The sequence below is a fragment of the Arachis hypogaea genome, chromosome 14 (genome assembly GCF_003086295.3).
Source record: "Arachis hypogaea cultivar Tifrunner chromosome 14, arahy.Tifrunner.gnm2.J5K5, whole genome shotgun sequence".
NCBI lineage: Eukaryota > Viridiplantae > Streptophyta > Magnoliopsida > Fabales > Fabaceae > Arachis > Arachis hypogaea.
Window position 1 is genome coordinate 23,070,880 of NC_092049.1, and position 21,127 is coordinate 23,092,006.

The 21,127-nt window shown below is 28.3% G+C and overlaps 1 protein-coding gene and 2 long non-coding RNA genes across 3 annotated transcripts; all 3 read right to left on the reverse strand.

Moving 5' to 3' along the window:
* Positions 1 to 5,866: 5,866 nt before the first annotated feature.
* LOC112741831 (cellulose synthase-like protein D1) lies at positions 5,867 to 10,483 on the reverse strand. The gene is made up of 4 exons (XM_025790958.3): positions 9,756 to 10,483; positions 8,537 to 8,966; positions 7,437 to 8,199; positions 5,867 to 7,349 (listed from the first exon to the last, which is right to left on the reverse strand). The coding sequence occupies exons 1-4, from the start codon at positions 10,331 to 10,333 to the stop codon at positions 5,998 to 6,000; spliced, it is 3,123 nt and encodes a 1,040-aa protein (XP_025646743.1). The 5' UTR covers positions 10,334 to 10,483; the 3' UTR covers positions 5,867 to 5,997.
* Positions 10,484 to 12,142: 1,659 nt separating this feature from the next.
* On the reverse strand, positions 12,143 to 13,619 carry LOC112740326 (uncharacterized). Its single transcript, XR_003171090.3, has 2 exons — positions 13,316 to 13,619; positions 12,143 to 12,609 (listed from the first exon to the last, which is right to left on the reverse strand). It is a non-coding gene; the product is annotated as an uncharacterized lncRNA (long non-coding RNA).
* Positions 13,620 to 17,597: 3,978 nt separating this feature from the next.
* LOC140178275 (uncharacterized) lies at positions 17,598 to 19,339 on the reverse strand. The gene is made up of 2 exons (XR_011870818.1): positions 18,975 to 19,339; positions 17,598 to 18,211 (listed from the first exon to the last, which is right to left on the reverse strand). It is a non-coding gene; the product is annotated as an uncharacterized lncRNA (long non-coding RNA).
* Positions 19,340 to 21,127: the final 1,788 nt, after the last annotated feature.

A 21,127-nucleotide genomic window follows, 5' to 3' on the forward strand; every position in this document is an offset into this window, starting at 1 on the left:
AATAATGAAATAAATAATTAATTGATATTAAATTTATAATTTATTATGTGTGAGTCTCAAAAGGCCAAAATTTTTATTTAAGAGTAATTAAACTCTCACTTTTTTTATTTTATCGAATTTTTTACTTCAAAAGAATTTGATCTTTTAATTTATTTTTGTATATTTTATGATAAAATATTTATTGTGAAAAATCATATAAACATAAAATAAATTTTAATTTAAAAATAATCATTATAAATATAATAGTAGTTTTTACTAAAATTAAGAAAGATTTATTATAATTCATAATTATTAATTTTTTTATGAACACTAAACTTCTACCTCTTGTATGTTCTAACATAAAAGTTAATATTATTCCAAGAAAAAATTTCACATGCAGTTGTTTTTATGTAAAGTTAATAGTTAATAACGATAATTTAGTCAAATCTATCAAACCAAAGTTAGAAAAATCGAACCGAATTTATCGATTCAACCAGAAAATTGGTGAATCAGATCCTAAACCGATTTGGTTTACTCCTTAAACCGTTTAAGAAAGAAAACCGGTATGAACCGAATCAAACCGATCAAAACCGACGAGAACCGGTCTAACCGAACCGATTTGTTTGAAAAAATTTTTAAAATGTCTCCACCAAATTTTGAACCAAGAACCTTTTGTTGCAAAAGTAACTTCCACTCAGCCATTGCGCTTTTTAACATTATATGTGACAAATATTAATTATATAATATACATAAATATCTAATTTAATTTAATTTTTTCTCTATTTTTTAAATTAATTATATTTTAATTATATACCATTATTAATATAAATATAAATTTTACTAAAAATTTATTAATCTGCTTGATCTATTTCAATGCTAGCATTGTGATTAAGGTTATTTATTTTGATATTAGTGTTAAAATCTACTAATATTATAGTTAGATGATAGACTTTGTGAATTAATTTTTTTTTATTGTGTCAAATTAAGATACTATTGTAGTATTAATGATAAATTTTATAGTTTTTTTTATATTAGTTATTTTTAGAAGTTGAGACTTGATTCTTCATAAAATGTTAGTGAAGATATGTATTTCAAATTTTAATTTTAAATTTTAAATTATTTTATATCTTATATTTACGTGAGATCGGTTTTACTGGTTCAACCAGTAATTTATCGATTGAACCAATAAACTAATGAACCAATAATTTGACCGTTCGATTATCGGTTCAATTCTGACAACTATGTATCAAACCATCTAATAGTTCTCAATTATTAACTTCTGATTGAAGATAGAGAATTAGTATTATTAGTACTCTTGAATTTTCATAAATATGAAATAAAGAATTATGTTTTTTATTTTTATTTTACGGGAAAAAAGAATCGTAATGTACATTTGGTTCATAAATAATGACTAGTAGTAGTATCGATGTTAAGAAATTATTAAATTTATGTAATTACAAAAAAATGCATTACTTAATAAAAGTAATAATACAATATTAAAACTCTAAATTAAGTGACAGTATAAACTAAGCAAATAAAAAAATATTTTATTGTTCTATTAATTTTTATAATTTTATTAAAATTTTTAATTAAATATTTATATTTTTTTAATTGAATTATACTGCTTCTAATTTTATAATTAAATTTTTTTATTGTAACGTGTAATAACCGCCCCTTCTAGAAACAAAATTAAATTCGAAAAACAAAATTAAATTCGAAATTTGAAAATCAGTTAGGAAATAAGGTTAGAATTTTGAATTTATGGATAGGAACCTAGTAACCACCATCCGTTTGAAATTTAAAATATCCCAACTACCCTATTTCCAAATTATATAAATAGGGGAGCACCCATAGGTAGAAAATCACTCCTCTCAAATACTAATCCTCTCCCTTCTCTCTACAAAAAAAATAATATTCTGTGTGCAACACAAGAGGAAAGTTCGAAGAAGCATTAGGAAAAAGAGTAGGGAATTATGCCTTTCTCACTTTATGTTGGCATGTAGTATGCTCTAGTTATTTTTCTTCCATCCATGCATGGTTACTATCTTTCATGTGTCTCATGACATTAAGTACCTTTTTCTCATCCCTTATCTATATTGACTATGTCCATCTATTTTTGTCATTCATAATCTCTTGATTCATGAGTACATACTTTTTTACCATGTTTTATTTAATTATTTAGTATATCCTAATTTTATCCGATACATTTACATGACTTTTCATATCATTATATCATCAATGTTCCTTTAATGTTGAGAGTACATACCTTTCTACCATGTTTTATTTAACTATTTAATATACCCTAATTCTACCATGTGCATTTACATGACTTTTCACATCATTATATCATTAATGTTTCTTTAATGTTGAGAGTACATACCTTTCTACCATGTTTTATTTAACTATTTAATATACCCTAATTCTACCATGTGCATTTACATGACTTTTCATATTATTATATCATTAATATTTCTTTAATGTTGAGAGTACATACCTTTCTACCATATTTTATTTAATTATTTAGTATATCCTAATTTTATCCTGTGCATTTACATGACTTTTCATATCATTATATCATTTATGTTTCTTTAATGTTGAGAGCACATACCTTTTACCATGTTACATTTAATTATTTAGTATATCCTAAGTTTATCCATCTTTATGAATGTTTCTTGTATGACCCTCTTTTATGTATGCTTAAAATAACCTTGATTGTAAATTGAATTGAGGGAATGATCCTTCGGTAAGGGAATGTGACCCCAAAGACGAGATATCGAGATGATCCCTCGGTAAGGGAGGGTGATCGATCGAGATGATCCTTCGGTAAGGGAAGGTGATCGCCAAGACATTCGAGATAAGAACCTTCGGTAAGGGAAGCAGACTCTCATTTTATACCGATTTGAGCTCAATATCTTCCATAAAAGTTATAAGTTAAGAAAGGAGAAAACATGAATGAAAGTTTGATTTTTATGTTTTTTTAAGATTTATGATTATGTTGATGTTACTTAAGATGTTATCCTTCTATTTTCTTTCTATGTTCTTTCCTTTCTACCTATATGTTTTACGCTTTACAAGAGATTCATACTACATGCCATATCATACGCCCCTTTCTAAAAATTTCGCGGGCTGGAGTTGGATATGGAGGTGTTGCATAGCACTCCTACTGCGACGTTAGGTACTCATTCCTTTTCTTTTCCCATACTGTCTCTAGAGGAACATGGCACAGCGGATAGAGACGACGCAGTGCCTCCGAAGGTAACTTTTGAGTATGACCCCTCGAAGCACGCGTGGGTAGTTGCGACCACTACTACCGTACACCAAACTATCTACTTAGGTCGAGAGTTCGTGGAAGAAGAACCCCAACTGCCCGTCGTAACCTTCCTAGATAGGAACGCTTTAGCAATAAGGTGATGACCAAAGTTGATCCTAGGGATCAGAGCAAAGTCGACCTAAGTAGGAAGGTTACGACGGGCAGCTGGGGTTCTTCTTCCACGAACTCTCGAAGTAGATATTTTGGAGCACGGTAGTAATGGTCGCAACTACCCACGTGTGCTTTGAGGGATCATATTCAGAAGTTACCTTCGGGGGCACTGCGTCGTCTCTATCCGCTGTGCCATGTTCTTCTGGAGACAGTATAAAAAAAGAAAAGGAATGAGAACCTAACGTCTCAACACCTCCATATCCAACTCCAGCCCAGGATTTTTAAAAAGGGGCGTATGATATATGGCATGTAGTATGAACCTCTTGTGTAAAGCGTAAAACATATAGGTAGAAAGGAAAGAACATAGAAAGAAAATAGAAGAAGGATAACATCTTAAGTAACATCAACATAATCATAAATAAATCTTAAAAAAACATAAAAATCAAACTTTCATTCGTACTTTCTCCTTTCTTAACTTATAACTTTTATGGAAGGTATTGAGTTCAAATCAGTATAAAATGAGAGTCCGCTTCCCTTACCGAAGGTTCTTATCTCGAATGTCTTGGCGATCACCTTCCCTTACCGAAGAATCATCTCACTCGATCACCTTCCCTTACCGAGGGATCATCTCGATATCTTGTCTTTGGGGGTCACCTTCCCTTACCGAAGAATCATTCCCTCAGCTCAATTTACAATCAAGGTTATTTTAAGCATACATAAAAAGAGGGTCATACAAGAAGCATTCATGAAGATGGATAAACTTAGAATATACTAAATAATTAAATGTAACATGGTAAAAGGTATGTACTCTCAACATTAAAGAAACACAAATGATATAATGATATAAAAATTCATGTAAATGCACAGGATAAAATTAGGATATACTAAATAATTAAATAAAACATGGTAGAAAGGTACATACTCTCAACATTAAAGAAACATTAATGATATAATGATATGAAAAGTCATGTAAATGCACATGGTAGAATTAGGATATATTAAATAGTTAAATAAAACATGGTAGAAATATATGTACTCTCAACATTAATGATATAATGATCTGAAAAGTCATGTAAATACACATAGTAGAATTAGGGTATATTAAATAGTTAAATAAAACATGGTAGAAAGGTATGTACTCTCAACATTAAAGAAACATTGATGATATAATGATATGAAAAGTCATGTAAATGCATCGGATAAAATTAGAATATACTAAATAATTAAATAAAACATGGTAGAAAAGTATGTACTCATGAATCAAGAGATTATGAATGACAAAAATAGATGGACATGGTCAATATGAATAAGGGATGAGAAAAATGTACTTAATGCCATGAGACACATGAAAGATAGTAACCATGCATGGATGGAAGAAAAATAACTAGAACATTCTACATGCCAACATAAAGTGAGAAAGGCATAATTTCCAACTCTTTTTTCTAACGCTTTTTCGAGTTTGCCTCTTGTGTTTGCATAGAATATTATTTTTTTGTAAAGAGAGAAAGGAGAGAATTAGTATTTGAGAGGAGTAATTTTCTACCTATAGGTACTCCCCTATTTATATACATTTAGGGATAGGGTGGTTGGGATATTTTAAATTTCAAACGGAGGGTGGTTACTAGGTTCCTATTCATAAATTCAAAATTCTAAACTTATCTCCTAACTGATTTTCAAATTTCGAATTTAATTTTATTTCTAAAAGAGATGGTTGTTACACAACGTACATGAAATTTTTACATATTTAAAAGGAAACAAAGTACAAAAGCATATCTACAAACGGCAAGCAAATTCAAATGACCTTTTTTTTTTTTCATTTTTCATAGGCATTTCTATCTATAATTTATTCTATACTTTCTTCTAACATTGTGAGAACATAAATCCCTTCCACGAAACTATCGATAATTGTTATATAAATAATCCTTTATGTCAAAAAGGGAAACACTCACATGATAGGAAGATGTCATCATAAATTTTTAGATAGTTAATCAAATATATTTAGTCAAACATATTAATTTATTTAATAATTTACAATGCTATTTTTATTTAAAGATGTCATCATAAGAATATTTTTTTGTCAAAAATCATAAAGTTATCTATATCAAACAAAGAGAAAAAAAAGGTTCTCTTGTAGACTACCCTTAATAAAATTTCTCTTGCTTCACACAAGTTGTCCTATATAAACAATTTTGCAATGATCAACTCAGCATTAGTCGTCTTGTAGTATAGGAAGCATTTCAGAAGTATTAGTATTTTAATTATGAATCCCACCAATGGAATGGAGTATTGTACACTGTGTACAATAAATATTTATTTGGGTTAAATTTAAAATTAAAAATAAATAATAATTAATTAATTTAATTATTATTTAATTTTAATTACAAAAATATTCTCATGGTACATACTATACATCAATTATATTGGCTCCCATACTTTTCCTTTCAATAATGTTAGCTATTGATTTCAATCATAAAATATATACATAGTTGACGTTAATGGCTAAAACAATTGAAATGTCGGAAAATTTTGATGAGTATATATGTGCACATGCATGCTTCATGAACCATGAATGATGAACAACAAAACTCATGATAGGCTTATCCCTCCTGTTTGGTACCACCTGGAGGATCAAGTGAAATCCAAAGCAATGCAATTGTGATGGAAAGCAAGCCTGACCAGACATAAACAATAGTGGGAACTTTTCCTTTCCTACCCATCAATCCTTTAGCAAAAGGGTACATATGAGAAAGCACCCAAAAGCTAAAGAACAATCCCCCAAATAGCTTATTCCATTGTGGTATCACACTATAAACGGTCCTCAAAATCCCCATTATCACAGCAATAAGATTGATGATGATAATAGTTAGTGGCATTATAAAGAGACTAGTCCATTTCACTAAGTAAAGATCAGCATATACGTCCTCTTCATCTTCCCCTGCTGACTTAGATGTTAATGTGAAATGTATCTCCACCCCTGCTATCACCTTTAGCAACCCTTGAAGCACAGCAACAAGGTGAGAGCTTGTTCCTCCAATCACCCAAAACTGCTCGTTTCGCCACCACTCCTCGAGCGCAATGCCGGACCATTTCACTTCCAAGAGGGAGATCAATATGAGGCAGACGGTGATGGAAAGAAGGTAGAAGAGAAAAGTTACATCCAAACCTTGGACTATGAATTGTCCCGAGAAAAGGGACAGTGCTGGTAAGAAGCAGTAGACAACTAAAAATATGGAGGTGAAGGGGTAGATTCCGACATTGAGATAGGCGATTCGCTGTAAGAATTTGAGACGCCGGGTGGCGAAGAAGGCATTGTTTTTAGAGAAGAAGATTTCAACGGATCCTGTGGCCCATCTCAACACCTGGTGGAGACGGTCTGTTAGATTTATAGGCGCAGTGCCGCGAAAAGCGTCTCTTTTTGTGATGCAATAGATAGACCTCCAGCCACGGTTATGCATCCTATAGCCGGTGACAACATCCTCTGTAACAGAACCATAAATCCAACCAACCCTGTCTCCCCATTCTGTCTTATCCTCGTACCAGCACGAGATCACTGCTATAGCCTCGGCCACTGTTGGTGCGTCCATGGGTGGACGAGGCTTAAGCAGTTCTCCCGGTGGCCTTCCATTCTTGACGGATTTGTGATCAGCAAGTGGCCTTGCTTGGAACTCTGCTATGGGTATTGTATCTGTGAAAATGCTCGAGTTTCCGAACTTTTGTGGCACCCCACTAGATTCTGAATTGTTTTCATTTAGGGGTTGTGTGTCGTCGTCTTCTAGATTCAGTTTTGCTTGATTGGGGTTCCGGTTCACCTTGGTTTTTACCCGACCAAATAGTCCAGTGTGCTCCATGAATCTTGGTGGTTCAAATCCGTACAGTGCATACCTTCGAAACATGCAACCTGTCCCCACGTACATTGGACCTTGGAGTCCATCCAATGCTCGCATATTTCCTAATCAAAATGTTCATTGTTGATGAGCACATGGTTTTATATATATAGAACTCTAGAAGAGAGGTTGAAATGAAATGAATAACTTACCATCAAAGAAGACTGTGTTGTGATTAGCATAACGATCAGAGGGATCAATCCCTTCAAATCGTTGAGGAAATTGTATGTAACATACACGATCGCCACCACGGTCCATCATGTAACACATTCCTTCCCTAAGCACAATAGAATTATAGACGTAGTGGTCACAGTCCAAGTTGAGTATGAAGGGGCCATTGGACAAAACAGCCGAAGCTCGAACCATGGCGTTCATGGCTCCTGCTTTCTTGTTGTGGTCAAAACCAGGGCGCTTCTCTCTCGATACATATGCGAACATTGGAATCCTTATGTCCACACCAGTGAAGTCCAGTGTCTTCTCATCATCATATCCCATTACTGGGTCATGTTCTGGGACCTTACTCATTACCTGCAAGATTCCGGCATGATCACCCTTGGAGTGATCAGCACAAGGGGTGTACCAGGTGCCAGGCCAGTGAGTGCCATCAGCCATCCATGTAGCTTTTGGGACGTTCAGGGGTTGATCTTCTGTTCCTGCTACTCCGCCATTTTTTGCCTTCATTTCCTCTCTCTCCTTCTTCTCCTCCCTAGCATTGTACATTTCGCTCCTTTTCTTTATTGCCTCTGGGAGTCCATTGATTCTCACCTTAAATTCATCATACTCTCTCTTCATCCACCTTCGGTCCTTCACAAAATCTGGACGTTTCTTGTTCTTTGTTGGGTCTTTCTTTATGCTGAAGTAAGCATCTGGATTTCTAGGTTCAATATTGTGTTTTCGACAAAACGGTACCCATAACTGCCAGTCACATTAACAAATTAACTTTGAAAGTTTTTGCACAAGAATATTGAAATTTTTATAGCATACTATACATTAGCCTTGTTGCAAAAGAAATTTGTGTTTGAATACTTAGTTCCCATTGCTTCCTTCCTTTTTCTGTTTTGTCACGAAACTATTTCTACTAAAACTTAAGTCGATAAAAAAAAATACATAAATGATTATATTTCTAACACATTTTCGTAGGTAAGAAATTTTTCTATTTATGTGAAATTTTTACGTATATCTTTTTTCTTAGTTAACAAGATATATCTCTACCATATTTCTTTTGTTAATTCCATAAAGTATGTAAACAAACCTCAGCAAATTTGACAGCTTCGGCCATGGCTTCAAAAGTGAGTATGGCGCCGCCGTCATCTGAAATATAGCAGGAGACCTTCTCAATTGGATATTCAACACCAAGAATGGAAAGAATGGTGTTGGCAGTGACAAGAGGAGGCTCCTTTTCAGGGTCAGCGGTGGAAACAAAAACATCAATGCCAGGAAGGTCTGATCTTCCAGTAGGGTTAGAAGGAGATGGCTGCTCAAACTTGTCGTGCAAGGCAGCAAGGTCTGCAGCTCTGTTTATGGGGTTCATTTTTGGAAGCACATCAAGAAGCCATGAGATTGCAAACCAAATCTCACACACAATTGACATTCCCCACAACCACATTGCGTCGTAGTTGGGATTCCTAATTCGCCATGATAAGAAGAATGCTAGAATAACTATGCGGAATATCACCAACAATCTGTTCAAATCAAACCATTTTACTAAGTATAATACACTCGGTACATAGTATGTAAAACAAAATGTTATAAACATACTCAAAATACTGATTAGACATTTATATATAAATTATATTATTTACCTCATTTTGAATATATATTTAAATTTTGGTATTTATTTTATTAATTTTTTGTATATACATAATATAATTGTATATAATATATATTAAAAAAATATTATATGTATAGTAAAAATCAGTCATTATATATTTATATATGAATATATATTATTTTATACCCTTTTAGTATATATATTTTATATTTATAATTGATATGATGACTTATCGATAATGCTAGGAAAAAAAATAACAAAAATTTATTTTATTTAATATTTATAATTATTGTAACAATTAATAAATATTAAATAAGACAAATTTAAACTATTTTTTATTAATCTTTTTAGTTATCAAATATTTTCGGTGACTTATTTTAGTTGTAACTAAACTTTTCAAATATCCTAATTATACTTAACATATAATAGAAGATAGACATTTACAATAATTATATTTATATAAAATTAATCGTTAAAAATTATTAAATAATTTAATATATTTAATTAAATTATTATTTAACGATTTTTAACTTTCAAAGAAAATTAATATCACTTTCTCCCATAACAGTATAATAGTTGATATAGAACCATCTAATCTCCCAAAACTATATAGTTACTCAAAAAGAAATGTTGACTAGCTAAAACATTAGTTGTATTTTTATTTTAATTAATAAATTAAAGTGGAAGATAATTAATATACCTGTAAGGGCTAATTATACCGCCTGAAATGTTAACTTTCCTAGTAAGTGGTTTCCATGGTTTGTCCAAGAAATCTGACATGCCGATTGAATTCTGATCATCAGCAACAGAATTATGATCTTCTTGCCAACAAGCATTCCCAATCCCATATGTCCCTTTTGTCTCAAACAACCAACGGTTATGATCAAAATCTTGAGTTTGGCTCCTTAACAACATAGACTTGTTATTTGTTGAGTTCAACACAGTAGACACCCTCCTTTCCAATTTAGACCCTCCACCACCACCGTCGTTGCCGCCGCCGCCCCCATTCATGCCTCCTTGTTGTGACTCAGAGGCAAACCTAGAGGCCCCGGCCGGGTTCTTGGAATCCGAGGTGCCGGGTTGGTTGTCCGGCGTCGGAGGCATCATAACGGTGTAATTGATGTAATCATTTTGGCCTCCGAACTCGCCGGAGCCGTCGATTTCGTCGTCTCTTGAGAGGTTAACAACCCTTCCACTCGCTGTCCTCCTTGAGAATTTCACTCCTTGTTGTTGTGGTGGTAGCTTGCCACCCATAGATGAATTTGATGAACTTGCCATGTATTTTTATTTTCTCTCTTTTTCTATCTTTCTTTTTATTTTCACATTTATCTGTTTAACTAACTAATTAAACTAACCATTTTCTTTGATGAATTCCCATGCCTACAAAAACATGTGTATGCATGGCTGTTGGAATTGTTTGGGAAAAAAAGGAACAAGAACAATGTTGGTTTAGAAAGGAAAGAAAATTCATGTTTTGTCTAAGATCTTGGAGTTTGGGAAATCCTTGCTCAGCGTATATTACCCCCTTAATTCATGCTTAGCCTCTCTCTCATTCTTCTCTTTCTATTCCTACTTAATTAGGTTGTTGTGAACTCTAAATCTTTAAATGTGACTCACAATTACGTTCACAAAAAAAAAAAAAAAATTAAACAATTCTTTTTAAAACGGTAAATTTCCCTAGTACATGAATAAATAATAGTTGCATATAGTAAAATTTTATTAAATGGTCTAAATTAAGAAAGTGTAGCATATTACCATGGCTAGATAGCTTTTTATCACTATATCAGAGAATAATGATCCAATATTATATTACTTGGTCTTTAATTAGATAAATGTGTAGGTTTTATTCTTTTGGCCTATGTAACTACTTTCCATTATTTTTGACAAACTGCGATATCCCCATGAAATTTTTGACAAATATTTTAAGTATGTATATAACTTGTCTCCTACAAATTCCGATCTTCTTAAGAGACGAAATCATTGTTTGAAATAAATTCACCAGGTTTTCTGTTGATTTATTTACAACTTATTATTATAACATTGTTTCAATAAAGTGATAGCTAGTTTAATGGTTCCTGATGACATTTTTTAACGTAGAATTGTTTGTGATAAAATGAAGGTTTTGAAATAACATATTGCTTTTTAGACCCAAAGTTGTCGATGTATGTGATTGAATATGTGTTATTCTGTTTGCGTGTGATCAATGATGGATAGCAATTAAACATTTCAGAAAAGGGCAAGTGTACTTATTTGATTTCTACTGATACTTGATGAAATTTTATTTCACCTTACCCCAATTTCGCTATTAATAAGTTCATGTTATAGGATAATGCTAGATAGACAAAAAAAAAAAAAAAAAATCAGAACTTACCTTATTTAACATTAATTAATTGTTATATATATTTCGTATCCAAATCGAAAATATTAGCAAACCAATACGTTTTTACTAATATTAATTAATATTTTAGATTAATATTTTATTTTATTTTATTTTAATACTATGAAAATATAATTAAAGCTTGAGTAAAAATAAATATAAACAAATGAAATTTAGCTTGTCAACAACCACCATCAACATGAATTTTATTTTATTTAAAGACTATATAAATATATCAAACTCACATATAAACTGCGTTTGTTTCAGAAAACAAGATAAGACAAGACATTGAAAGACACAAAAGACAGAAATATAAAATTTTATAGTCTTGTATTTTATTTGGTGATAAACTAGCACAAATTATAAAAGTTTAATTTATTCACATTTTTTCATTCAAAAAATTTGAGAAAAAATATAATAATAAAAAATATAATTATAAAAAATTAACAAGAATAATAAAAAAATAAAAAATAAATTGTATCTCTGTTAGTGTCTCTATGTCCTTTCTGTTAAGATAAATACAAAATACACTAATTCAATGTCTCTATATACAATATTTCTATTTATTTTTATCTGTCAAACACAATTTTATATCTCTATATCTTTATTTCAGGTCCCGGTGTAAACAAAAGGCAACCATATAAACCGTCACATTAACTTTTCCTCTAAAACTTAAATTTCAATATATTGCAAAGAACACACACCAAAAGAAAATGAACAACGACATATTTAAGTATATGTAGTTTGATTATTATGATTATCCACTAGTATATATATGCTCCCAACTCTTCAAAGTAAACCACCGAAAAACCTAAATACAAGAAAGAAAACAAAGGGAAGCAAACACTTTCTTTTTTAAAATAAAAAATAATAAGAGCAGGAAAAGAGAAAAGACTCCTTTTTGAACTAGCTATCAACATTACATTTAGTTTGTCCTTTTATTTTATATTTTTATTTTTTAATAATTTTTGTTTTTTTATAATTTTATAAAGAAAAGAGAAAACAATAATTTTTTTATATTTTTTATTTTCTCTTTTTCTCCACAAAATTTTAAAAACAAAAAATATTAAAAATAAAAGATAAAATACAAACCAAACAAATCCTAATTTATTCTTCCATTTCTTCTTTCGCCTTACAGCATCATTATTCCTTCCAATTTTGGCTCTTCTACGTACACCTTCATGAAAATCAAAACCAAATAAGCAAGAAACTTAAATAAAATATAACAAGCTAAGCCAATTTAATGCCAATTTTTTCGCTTAAAATATGGGTATGAAAATTTTTAGTTATGTCTAAATAAAAAATGTTTGATAACAAAAAATAGATAAAACTTGTCTTATTTAAAATTTATTATTAAATGTTATAACAATTAATGATTATTAAATAAGATAAATTTTGATTTTTTTTTGTCTTTTTAACATTATGATACTTAAATATTCACTTTTTTTAATTTTTTATTTTTGTAAGGAGGATTGGAATACTTGTATTTTGATCTTATTATAAAAAGTACAACTAGTGAAATCTAATCTAGCCTTTAAAGTCTCATGGAAAGGATAACTAAAAATTTTTGGACAAAGATTTCTTTTCATTTTCAAAAGTTAAATTTGAGATAATTAATTAGTTAAGAAACTACAATATTTATCATCTTAACATATTTAACAATATTAGGTGTATACTAATAAAATCAGTTACTAATATAAAATATATGTTAAAATATAAATATATATTAAAAATAAATTGAACAACACATGTATTTATACATAAATATATTGCTAATTAATTTTAATAACTGATTTTGATGTATAAAAAATATTTTTGTAACAAATTTTTACATCGGTGAATATTAATAGTTACTTATTAATTATTACACATAAAATACTTACCTTTGAAGAAATCAATTACTCTTGGGATAAAATATATTCTTGGGTGTTGGTGCCTTCGGCCTATCCCCGGAGGCCGAAGAAGTTGAGCCCTTGGTAGTTGGTGCCTTGGTTTTACCCTCAGAGCCTGAAGGACTTGAGACACTGCTGCTCGGAGACGACGGTGGAGGCCTTGTATGACAAAGAGAATCTTGAATACTACTTATCTTGGTGGCCATTTTGATAAAGGAGGAAATTTTTGACAAAGAAAAATATATATATATAACTTTTGTTAAGGAACTATAAATACCTAGCTTGTTTTGTGGTTATATTTTAGGACAATATAATGCTTTATATATATAGGGAGCCATTTGATGAAGCGATAAGAAGAACTCATCAAATATTTTGGTAGTAATTAACATGGAAACTACATTTGCATTACCAGGTATTTTAATTGCAATTTACGAACAACTCAAACGAAGATTGACCATATGTATGTGCATGGAAACCGTATAGGAAAATTAAACCTAAATAAATGTTTAAAGATATATTTACAGAAAAACCTAATAACATGTTGACATGGTCGTGACGTAGGTTAGTCCCTTATTTGGGTTGTTATTTCTTTTATTATTGTTTTTCTTTTTTACCAATGCCAATCACACACACATACACGCTTAAGTCTTCGTCACTTTTAATAATTTCTTATATATATAAAAGAAAGACTACGTACTATCCCCTTTTATTAGTAGATAGATAATTAATTAATTAATGGTATTATTCTCTTATATTGCATCAACATTCTTGTAAATATCACTACACCAAAAATTATTTTTAATGTTAAATTTTTAATAATAATAATAATAATAATAATAATAATAATAATAATATAATAGTCATTATATATTTTATTGAACTTATATTTTTAAGTCAATTATATATATGTTGTTATTACTATATGTGATAATGATAATTATATACTTTTTGTAACTATTAAATTTTTTTTATTTATAATTGTATAATTATTACTAAACTTTTTTAATAACAAAATATAAGACAACTAATATCTAATTGTCAATAAATATATTAACGATTATTTTTATTTTTGCTAAAAATAAAATAAATTACCATTAAAATTAATTTTTTTAGTAGTATATATAAACGTCTTTTAATTGAAAGGTGAAGACTACTAAAAATTAAAAATTACTTGAAAAATATTAATTACCCGAATTTATTAGAAATCATTAAATCAAGAATATTTATTAATTAGATAATTAAACTCTAAATAACTCATCAGTTATCTAAATTAAAATTAATTGCATACTTTACTATTCTACCAGTCAAAATTCAATAAAATTCCTATGATGTATAATATTTTTCCGGTTTGTTTAGTGTCAATGGTGGGAGCAGCTCCATGTTTGGAAGAATGGAAGTTATGGGGAAATTTAATGTGTTTTTGATGACTCTTTCGTGGACGTAATATAATCAAGGTAAACTATTCGGTCCTTGTATTTCTATACTAAAAAATACGAGACAATAATGTCACTTCAAAGCTTAAATTAATTTGTGAATCTCATTATTTTTAAATAATACTCAAACTGCGCTGCTTTCTTTATGTTTCACTTTGTTGAATATAAATTTTGTTGGAAAAAATGAATGTTCTTCTAAGAAAAATACTTAAAAGTACATTCATATGAACATTAAGAGGAGCTAATTAAATTTAACAAATTCTACAATATATTTTTATTTTAATTTAATTGCTTTTGGAGAAAAGAAACTTCCTTAACAAACTTATAGTAATAAATTAGTAACAGATATATATGTCACATCTATGAATATACTTAGTGGTCAAATGGTTGACCAAAACCTTATATTGTTTTCACGTCATAAAATAATTGGTCTTTTATTTTTAGCCATTTAATAATTTGAGCATTTTCCCTTGACTATTATGCAGCTCATATTTTATCAAAAAAAAAAAAAAAAAATTATGCAGCTCATATTTCCGTGATCTTTTATTATTTTTATTAATTATGCTACACATTTTTGAAAGCTTTAAGTTCTAAAGATATGTTTATAAGAGAGGTTAAGATTCAGAAATAAAGATTGAGAGAAAAAAATTAAATTAAATATTTATATTATATTTATTATAAAATATATTAGATTGAATTATATTTAAATATTATGTTTGGTATAAGATAAATTTATATAAATTGAAAAATAGATTTAGAATTTAAAAAATTACATAAGAATATTTATAAAAAAAAACTTCAGTCTTTAATTTTAGAAATTTTATTTTTATTTATTTTTATTTTTTAAAATATTAAAAAGACTAAAATTTTATATTCTAAAACTTAAATTTTAATTTTAGTCTCAAATTACTAAATATAATACTAAGTCTCATTACAATTTTTCAATTTCTCTAAAAACTAACACTACCTAATAGTTTATTAGAATAAGAAAGTATTGATAACCAATCGGTGTTACAAATATACCAATTATCAATTGTATTATTGACAGACGCTGCAGAGACGAAGATTACTGATAATTAAGCCGTCTATAAATCATAAAAGCATCGCTAAAATCAACAACATTATATTTCTTTTGAAGATCGAGTTTAGTGACGGCCAAACTATTAGCAAATTTTGATAATATTATCAACGTCAGGAGTTACCGATGGCCATGCTTTCGGTAAATAAGTAATATTAAAATTTTTGATAATAACTAACGTAAGTAAAATTATAATATTAAAAAATTAGTTTAATTATTAATTACCAACTGCTGAGCCGTTGATAAACTTAAACGCATTAAATATTTCAAAAAAATAAATGTTATTAACTAGCTAGGGAGCGATGGCCTAAATGTAATTAAGTATTTATTTAGATTTTTAATTTAATTATTATAGAAAAATTATAGGTAACTAATAATATTTTTGAATAATGTGAATTAATAGGATTAAAAGAGTAAACTATTATACTTTAATTAATAGCATTAAATTAAGATGTAATGTATTTTTATTTGATTGATAGTTGTTCATGTTGTTTAAGCTAGTCATTGTTTACCTAACACTCTCCATTATTATAACATTGCTTACGGTGGCGGAACTTGAAACAAAATTTTTGAGGCGCCAAAAATTTAACATAAAAATTTAATAATAATATTTATATTAAAATAAAATTTATAAATATAATTATTCTTTAATTTTATTATTAATAAAATAATAAATAAATAATTCTACAGATAAAAAATATAAAATAATTTATAATTATATTCTTCGAATTTTTAGTGACTTAAAATTTTCAATAATTGAATTAGAACTAAACTTTTCAATCATTTATAATATTTATTGAAATTTTTTATTATTTTATATAAATACAATAATATTAATACTTATTAAATATTATAGTATTTTTTTATTATAAATGATATATTTTGTTGATGTTGATATTTATTTTTATCGATCTCTCAGACGTCTGTAAAGGGTGTGGCCAAATTTAAAACGATGGCCCTTCCCTCTTCACCTCCCATTTCACAATTGCAATCACCCTTTCTCTCTTTATCCTCTCAATCTCAACCATCGAATTTTTTCTCTAGGATTTTTCACTTTTCGTAACTTTGATTAACATTCTGTCGTCGCTATTGTATTCGTGATGAGTTTTTTTTTTTTTTTTTAAATTTAATCGGTTTAATTCTTTTATTAGTTAAGGTTTTTTTTTTTAATCATTTTTGAGTGCTTCAATTTTTTGACGCTTTGAATTTAACCTCTAATTCAATTTTTATTTTTTTACAGAGTTCTAGTGATCTCTGGAGATTGTGACTGCTGTTGGAGTAAAAATTATTAGTTGAAATTGCTATTTTTGGAGAAGTATATAGATAAATTTGCCTATAATTTTGTATTTATTTATCTAATTATCTTTTTTTTTATTTTTATTAAACTTTAATCGAAACTTGAAAATAATAAATTAAAATAGGTAAAAATTAATATGTTAACTAAAAAAGTGTTTATTTAGCAATTATTGTATGTTTAAAGATCTAAACTTTTATGATTGAGATATAGGATGGGAGAGGTAAAATAATTCTCTACCGCGACGTAGAGATCCCTTTCATTTGTTTACTGAGGAGTTTATTTGTGTTTGATCTATGAAAAATAAAGTGATTAATTAGAACGATTAGGATTAAATACGCCAGTGTGAATATTTTTTAACGCTTACAAAAACATGTTTAATATATAACTATGGGAATATAATTAAAACTTGTGTAAAATAAATCTAATAAACAAATAAAATTTTGCTTGTTAATAACCACCATCATATAAAGAATATAAATATATTGAACTCATCATATATAATTAAACTGTCACAATAACTTTTTCACTAAAATTTACATTTCACTATATTACAAAGAACACACACCAAAAGAAAACAAATCATGACATACACTAAATATATTTAATTTTATTTTATTATTATGACTATCCACTAGTATATATGCCCCCCAACTCTTGAAATTAAAGTAAACCGTACCCCCGAGAAACCTAAATACAAGAAAGAAAACAAAGGGAAGCAAACACTATGTTTTCTAAAAATAAAAATATAAAAAATAACAAGAATAAGAAAAGAAAAAGAATCATTTGAACTAGCTAGCTATCAAGATTAGAGTAGGTTTGGTATGTGTTTTAATTTTTCATTTTATTTTTAATATTTTCTGTTTTTATATGAATTTGTGAAGGGAAAAAAAAGTAAAAACAATAATTTTTATTTTATGGTTTTACTTTTTTTTCCATAAAATTTTAAAAACAAAAATATTAAAAATAAAAATAAACATAAAAATTGAAAATACAAACCAAATAAATCCTAACTTATTCTTTCGTTTCTTCTGTTCGCCATGCATTATCATTCCTTCCAGTTTTGGCTCTTCTACATACACCTTCATGAAATTAAAATCGAAACTAAATAAGCAAGAAACTTAATTAAAATATAACAAGCCAATTTAATGCCAATTTTTTTATCCTTAAAACTGGGTATGGTCGTATGGAAAATTTTAATTATATCTAAATATTTACTTATTGTTTTTATTTTTTATTTGAGAAATCATAGAAAACTAATTTTTGGTTAGTTAATTTTAGCCAACTTTAATATTTAAGTTTATGATTTAGGATTAAGTAACACTAGAAAACTAATTTCTTTTAGCCAATATTAGCCAACATTTTTAAAATGACTTTGTTTATCTTAAATTTTATACTCTAAATCATAAATATTTAATCGTAAATCTTAAACTATAAACATAAACCCTAAAATTAGTTAATATTAGCTAACAAAAAGTTTGTTTCTTATACCTTTTAGAATTTAGGATCAAAAGTTTATAATTCAGGATTTAGACTTTAAAATAAATAAAATAATTTTAAAAAATTGACTAATATTAGTTGAAAAAAATTAGTTATCTAACATTACTGTTTTTATTTTATTTTATTTTTTGCACTGAGGGTTGAGCTACTTGTATTTGTATCTTATTATAAAAAATTCAACTAGTGAAATCTAAGCTAGTCTTTGAAGTCTTATATAAAGGATAAGTAAAAACCTTTCGATAAAGATTTTTCTTTTTTTTTTTTATTAAATTTCCAAAAGTTAAATTTGAGATCAATTGTTAAGAAACTAAGATACTAATGAACTATTATGCATAAAATACTTACCTTTGAAGAAATCAATTTTTGTTGGGATAAAATATGGTCTTGGTGGTTGGTGCCTTCGGCTTATTACCCCCGGAGCCTGAAGGACTCGGAGATGGTGGAGGCCTTGTGGGACAAAGAGAACCTTGAACACTTTTTTTGCTGCTCATTTTGATAATAAAGGAAATTTTTGGGAATAAAAAATATAACTTTTCTCAAGGAATTGAGGAACTATATAATATATATTCTTAATTAGCTTGTTTCGTGGTTATGTTTTAGGACAATATAATGCTTTCGAATGCTCATATATATAGGGAGCCATTAAGAAGATAAGCTATTAAATCGTTCGGTAGTAATTAACATGGAAAATCGGAAACTACATTTGCATTACCGTGTATTTGAATTGCAATTTACGAACTTAAACAAAGATATTGACCATTATGTGCATGGAAACCGTATAGAAAATTAAATTATAGACCTAAATAAATGTTTAAATATATATAGAGAAAAACCTAATAATATGTTGACATGGTCTTGCCGTGGGTTAGTCCTTTATTTGGGTTGTTATTATTTTTTTTTATTATTATTGATTTTCTTTTTTTACCGACGCCAATCACACACACACGCTTAAAGTCTTCGTCACTTTTAATAATATTTTATATATATGCAGAGAAGAAAGACAATTCCCATTTAAAGGTAATTGATTGACTACTGGTATTATTCTCTTAAGTAAAACCTAAATTCTATTTAGTTAGGACCATATTGTACCTCTATTTGGTAAAATGATTAATTACAAGAATTTATTATTAGAAATCATGCAAGAATATTTATTAGATAAATTAAACTCTAAATAACTCAGTTATCTTCTAAATTAAAATTAATTACTATACTACTCTATTATTCTACTAGTCAAATTTCAATAAAATTCCGTGATGTGTAATTTTTTTGCTGATTTGTTTAGTGTCAATGGTGGGACGAGGAGCTACATACATGTTTGGAAGAATGGAAGATATGAGGAAATTCAATGTGTTTTTGATGACTCTTTCGTGGACGTGTAATATAATCAAGGTAAACTATAAGGTCCTTGTATTTTTATATTAAAAAATATGAGATAATAAGGTCTATTCAAAGCTTAAATTAATTTGTATATATCATTATTTATTAAATACTCAAACTGCTTTTTTATGTTTCGTTCACTTTGTTGAATAGAAATATTGTTGGAAAAAAAAAGAGTGTTCTTTCTAAGAAAAATACTTAAAGTACATTCATATATATGAACATACATTATTAAGAGGAGCTAATTAAATTTAACAAATATATATATATATAAATTGTTTTTGAAAAAAAAAAGCCTTAATAACAAACACAGAGTAATAAACCGGTAACAGATATGTTACATCTATGAAAGTACTTATTGGTCAAATGGTTGACCAAAACCTTACATTGTTTTCACGTCATTAAATAATTGGTCTTTTTTAGCCATTTAATTTGAGCATTATTTTCCCTGACCACTATGCAACTCATATTTCCTGATTTCCATGCTCTTTTATGGTTTCTATTATCAATTAATAATATCATATAAAGGGCAATAACACTTTCTTTATTATTTTGAGATCGGAGTATTCGAGTGGTTCAATTGGATTAAAAAAAAAGAAAAAGTATATATATGAACCAATTTTAAATCAGTCAAAAATGGAATAATTTAATTAATTATAAATATAGTAATTAATTTTATTTATTTATAATTTAAAATATTGGTTATTAAATATTTCATCATATTCAAATTAGGAGGAAATACATTTAGTATCATTGCAACGTGAATTACGGAAATTGATTTAATTAGCTTCCGTCTTTTCACCCTCATTCCCTCTCCAAATGTCTAAAACATGATAAATCAGAAAATAGATTCAGAACCATCCAATTTACAAAGAAAAGAAACATCCTAATACCTAGCATAAGCACCATTCACTTAGAGATTTTGAATTTACCCAGAGATATTTGGCTGATTTTTAGCTGATATCCTCTTTTTTTTTTTTTTTTTTTTTTTATCAAAGATATAAGACTCGAACCCGTAACCTCTTAATTGAGTACAGGGAGACTGCCATTTGAGCTATTACTCATTTTCTAACTGATATCCTCTTAGTTTTCTAGCATTGTTGAAAAAAAAAAATAGTCAT

Coding starts and splice junctions, on each gene's coding strand:
- LOC112741831 (XM_025790958.3), bottom strand. CDS start 10,333: ATGGCAAGTTCATCAAATTCATCTATGGGTGGCAAGCTACCACCACAA. Junction 8,967..9,755: donor GGTATAATTAGCCCTTACAG/GTATATTAATTA, acceptor TGATTTGAACAG/ATTGTTGGTGATATTCCGCA. Junction 8,200..8,536: donor AAGCTGTCAAATTTGCTGAG/GTTTGTTTACAT, acceptor TGTGACTGGCAG/TTATGGGTACCGTTTTGTCG.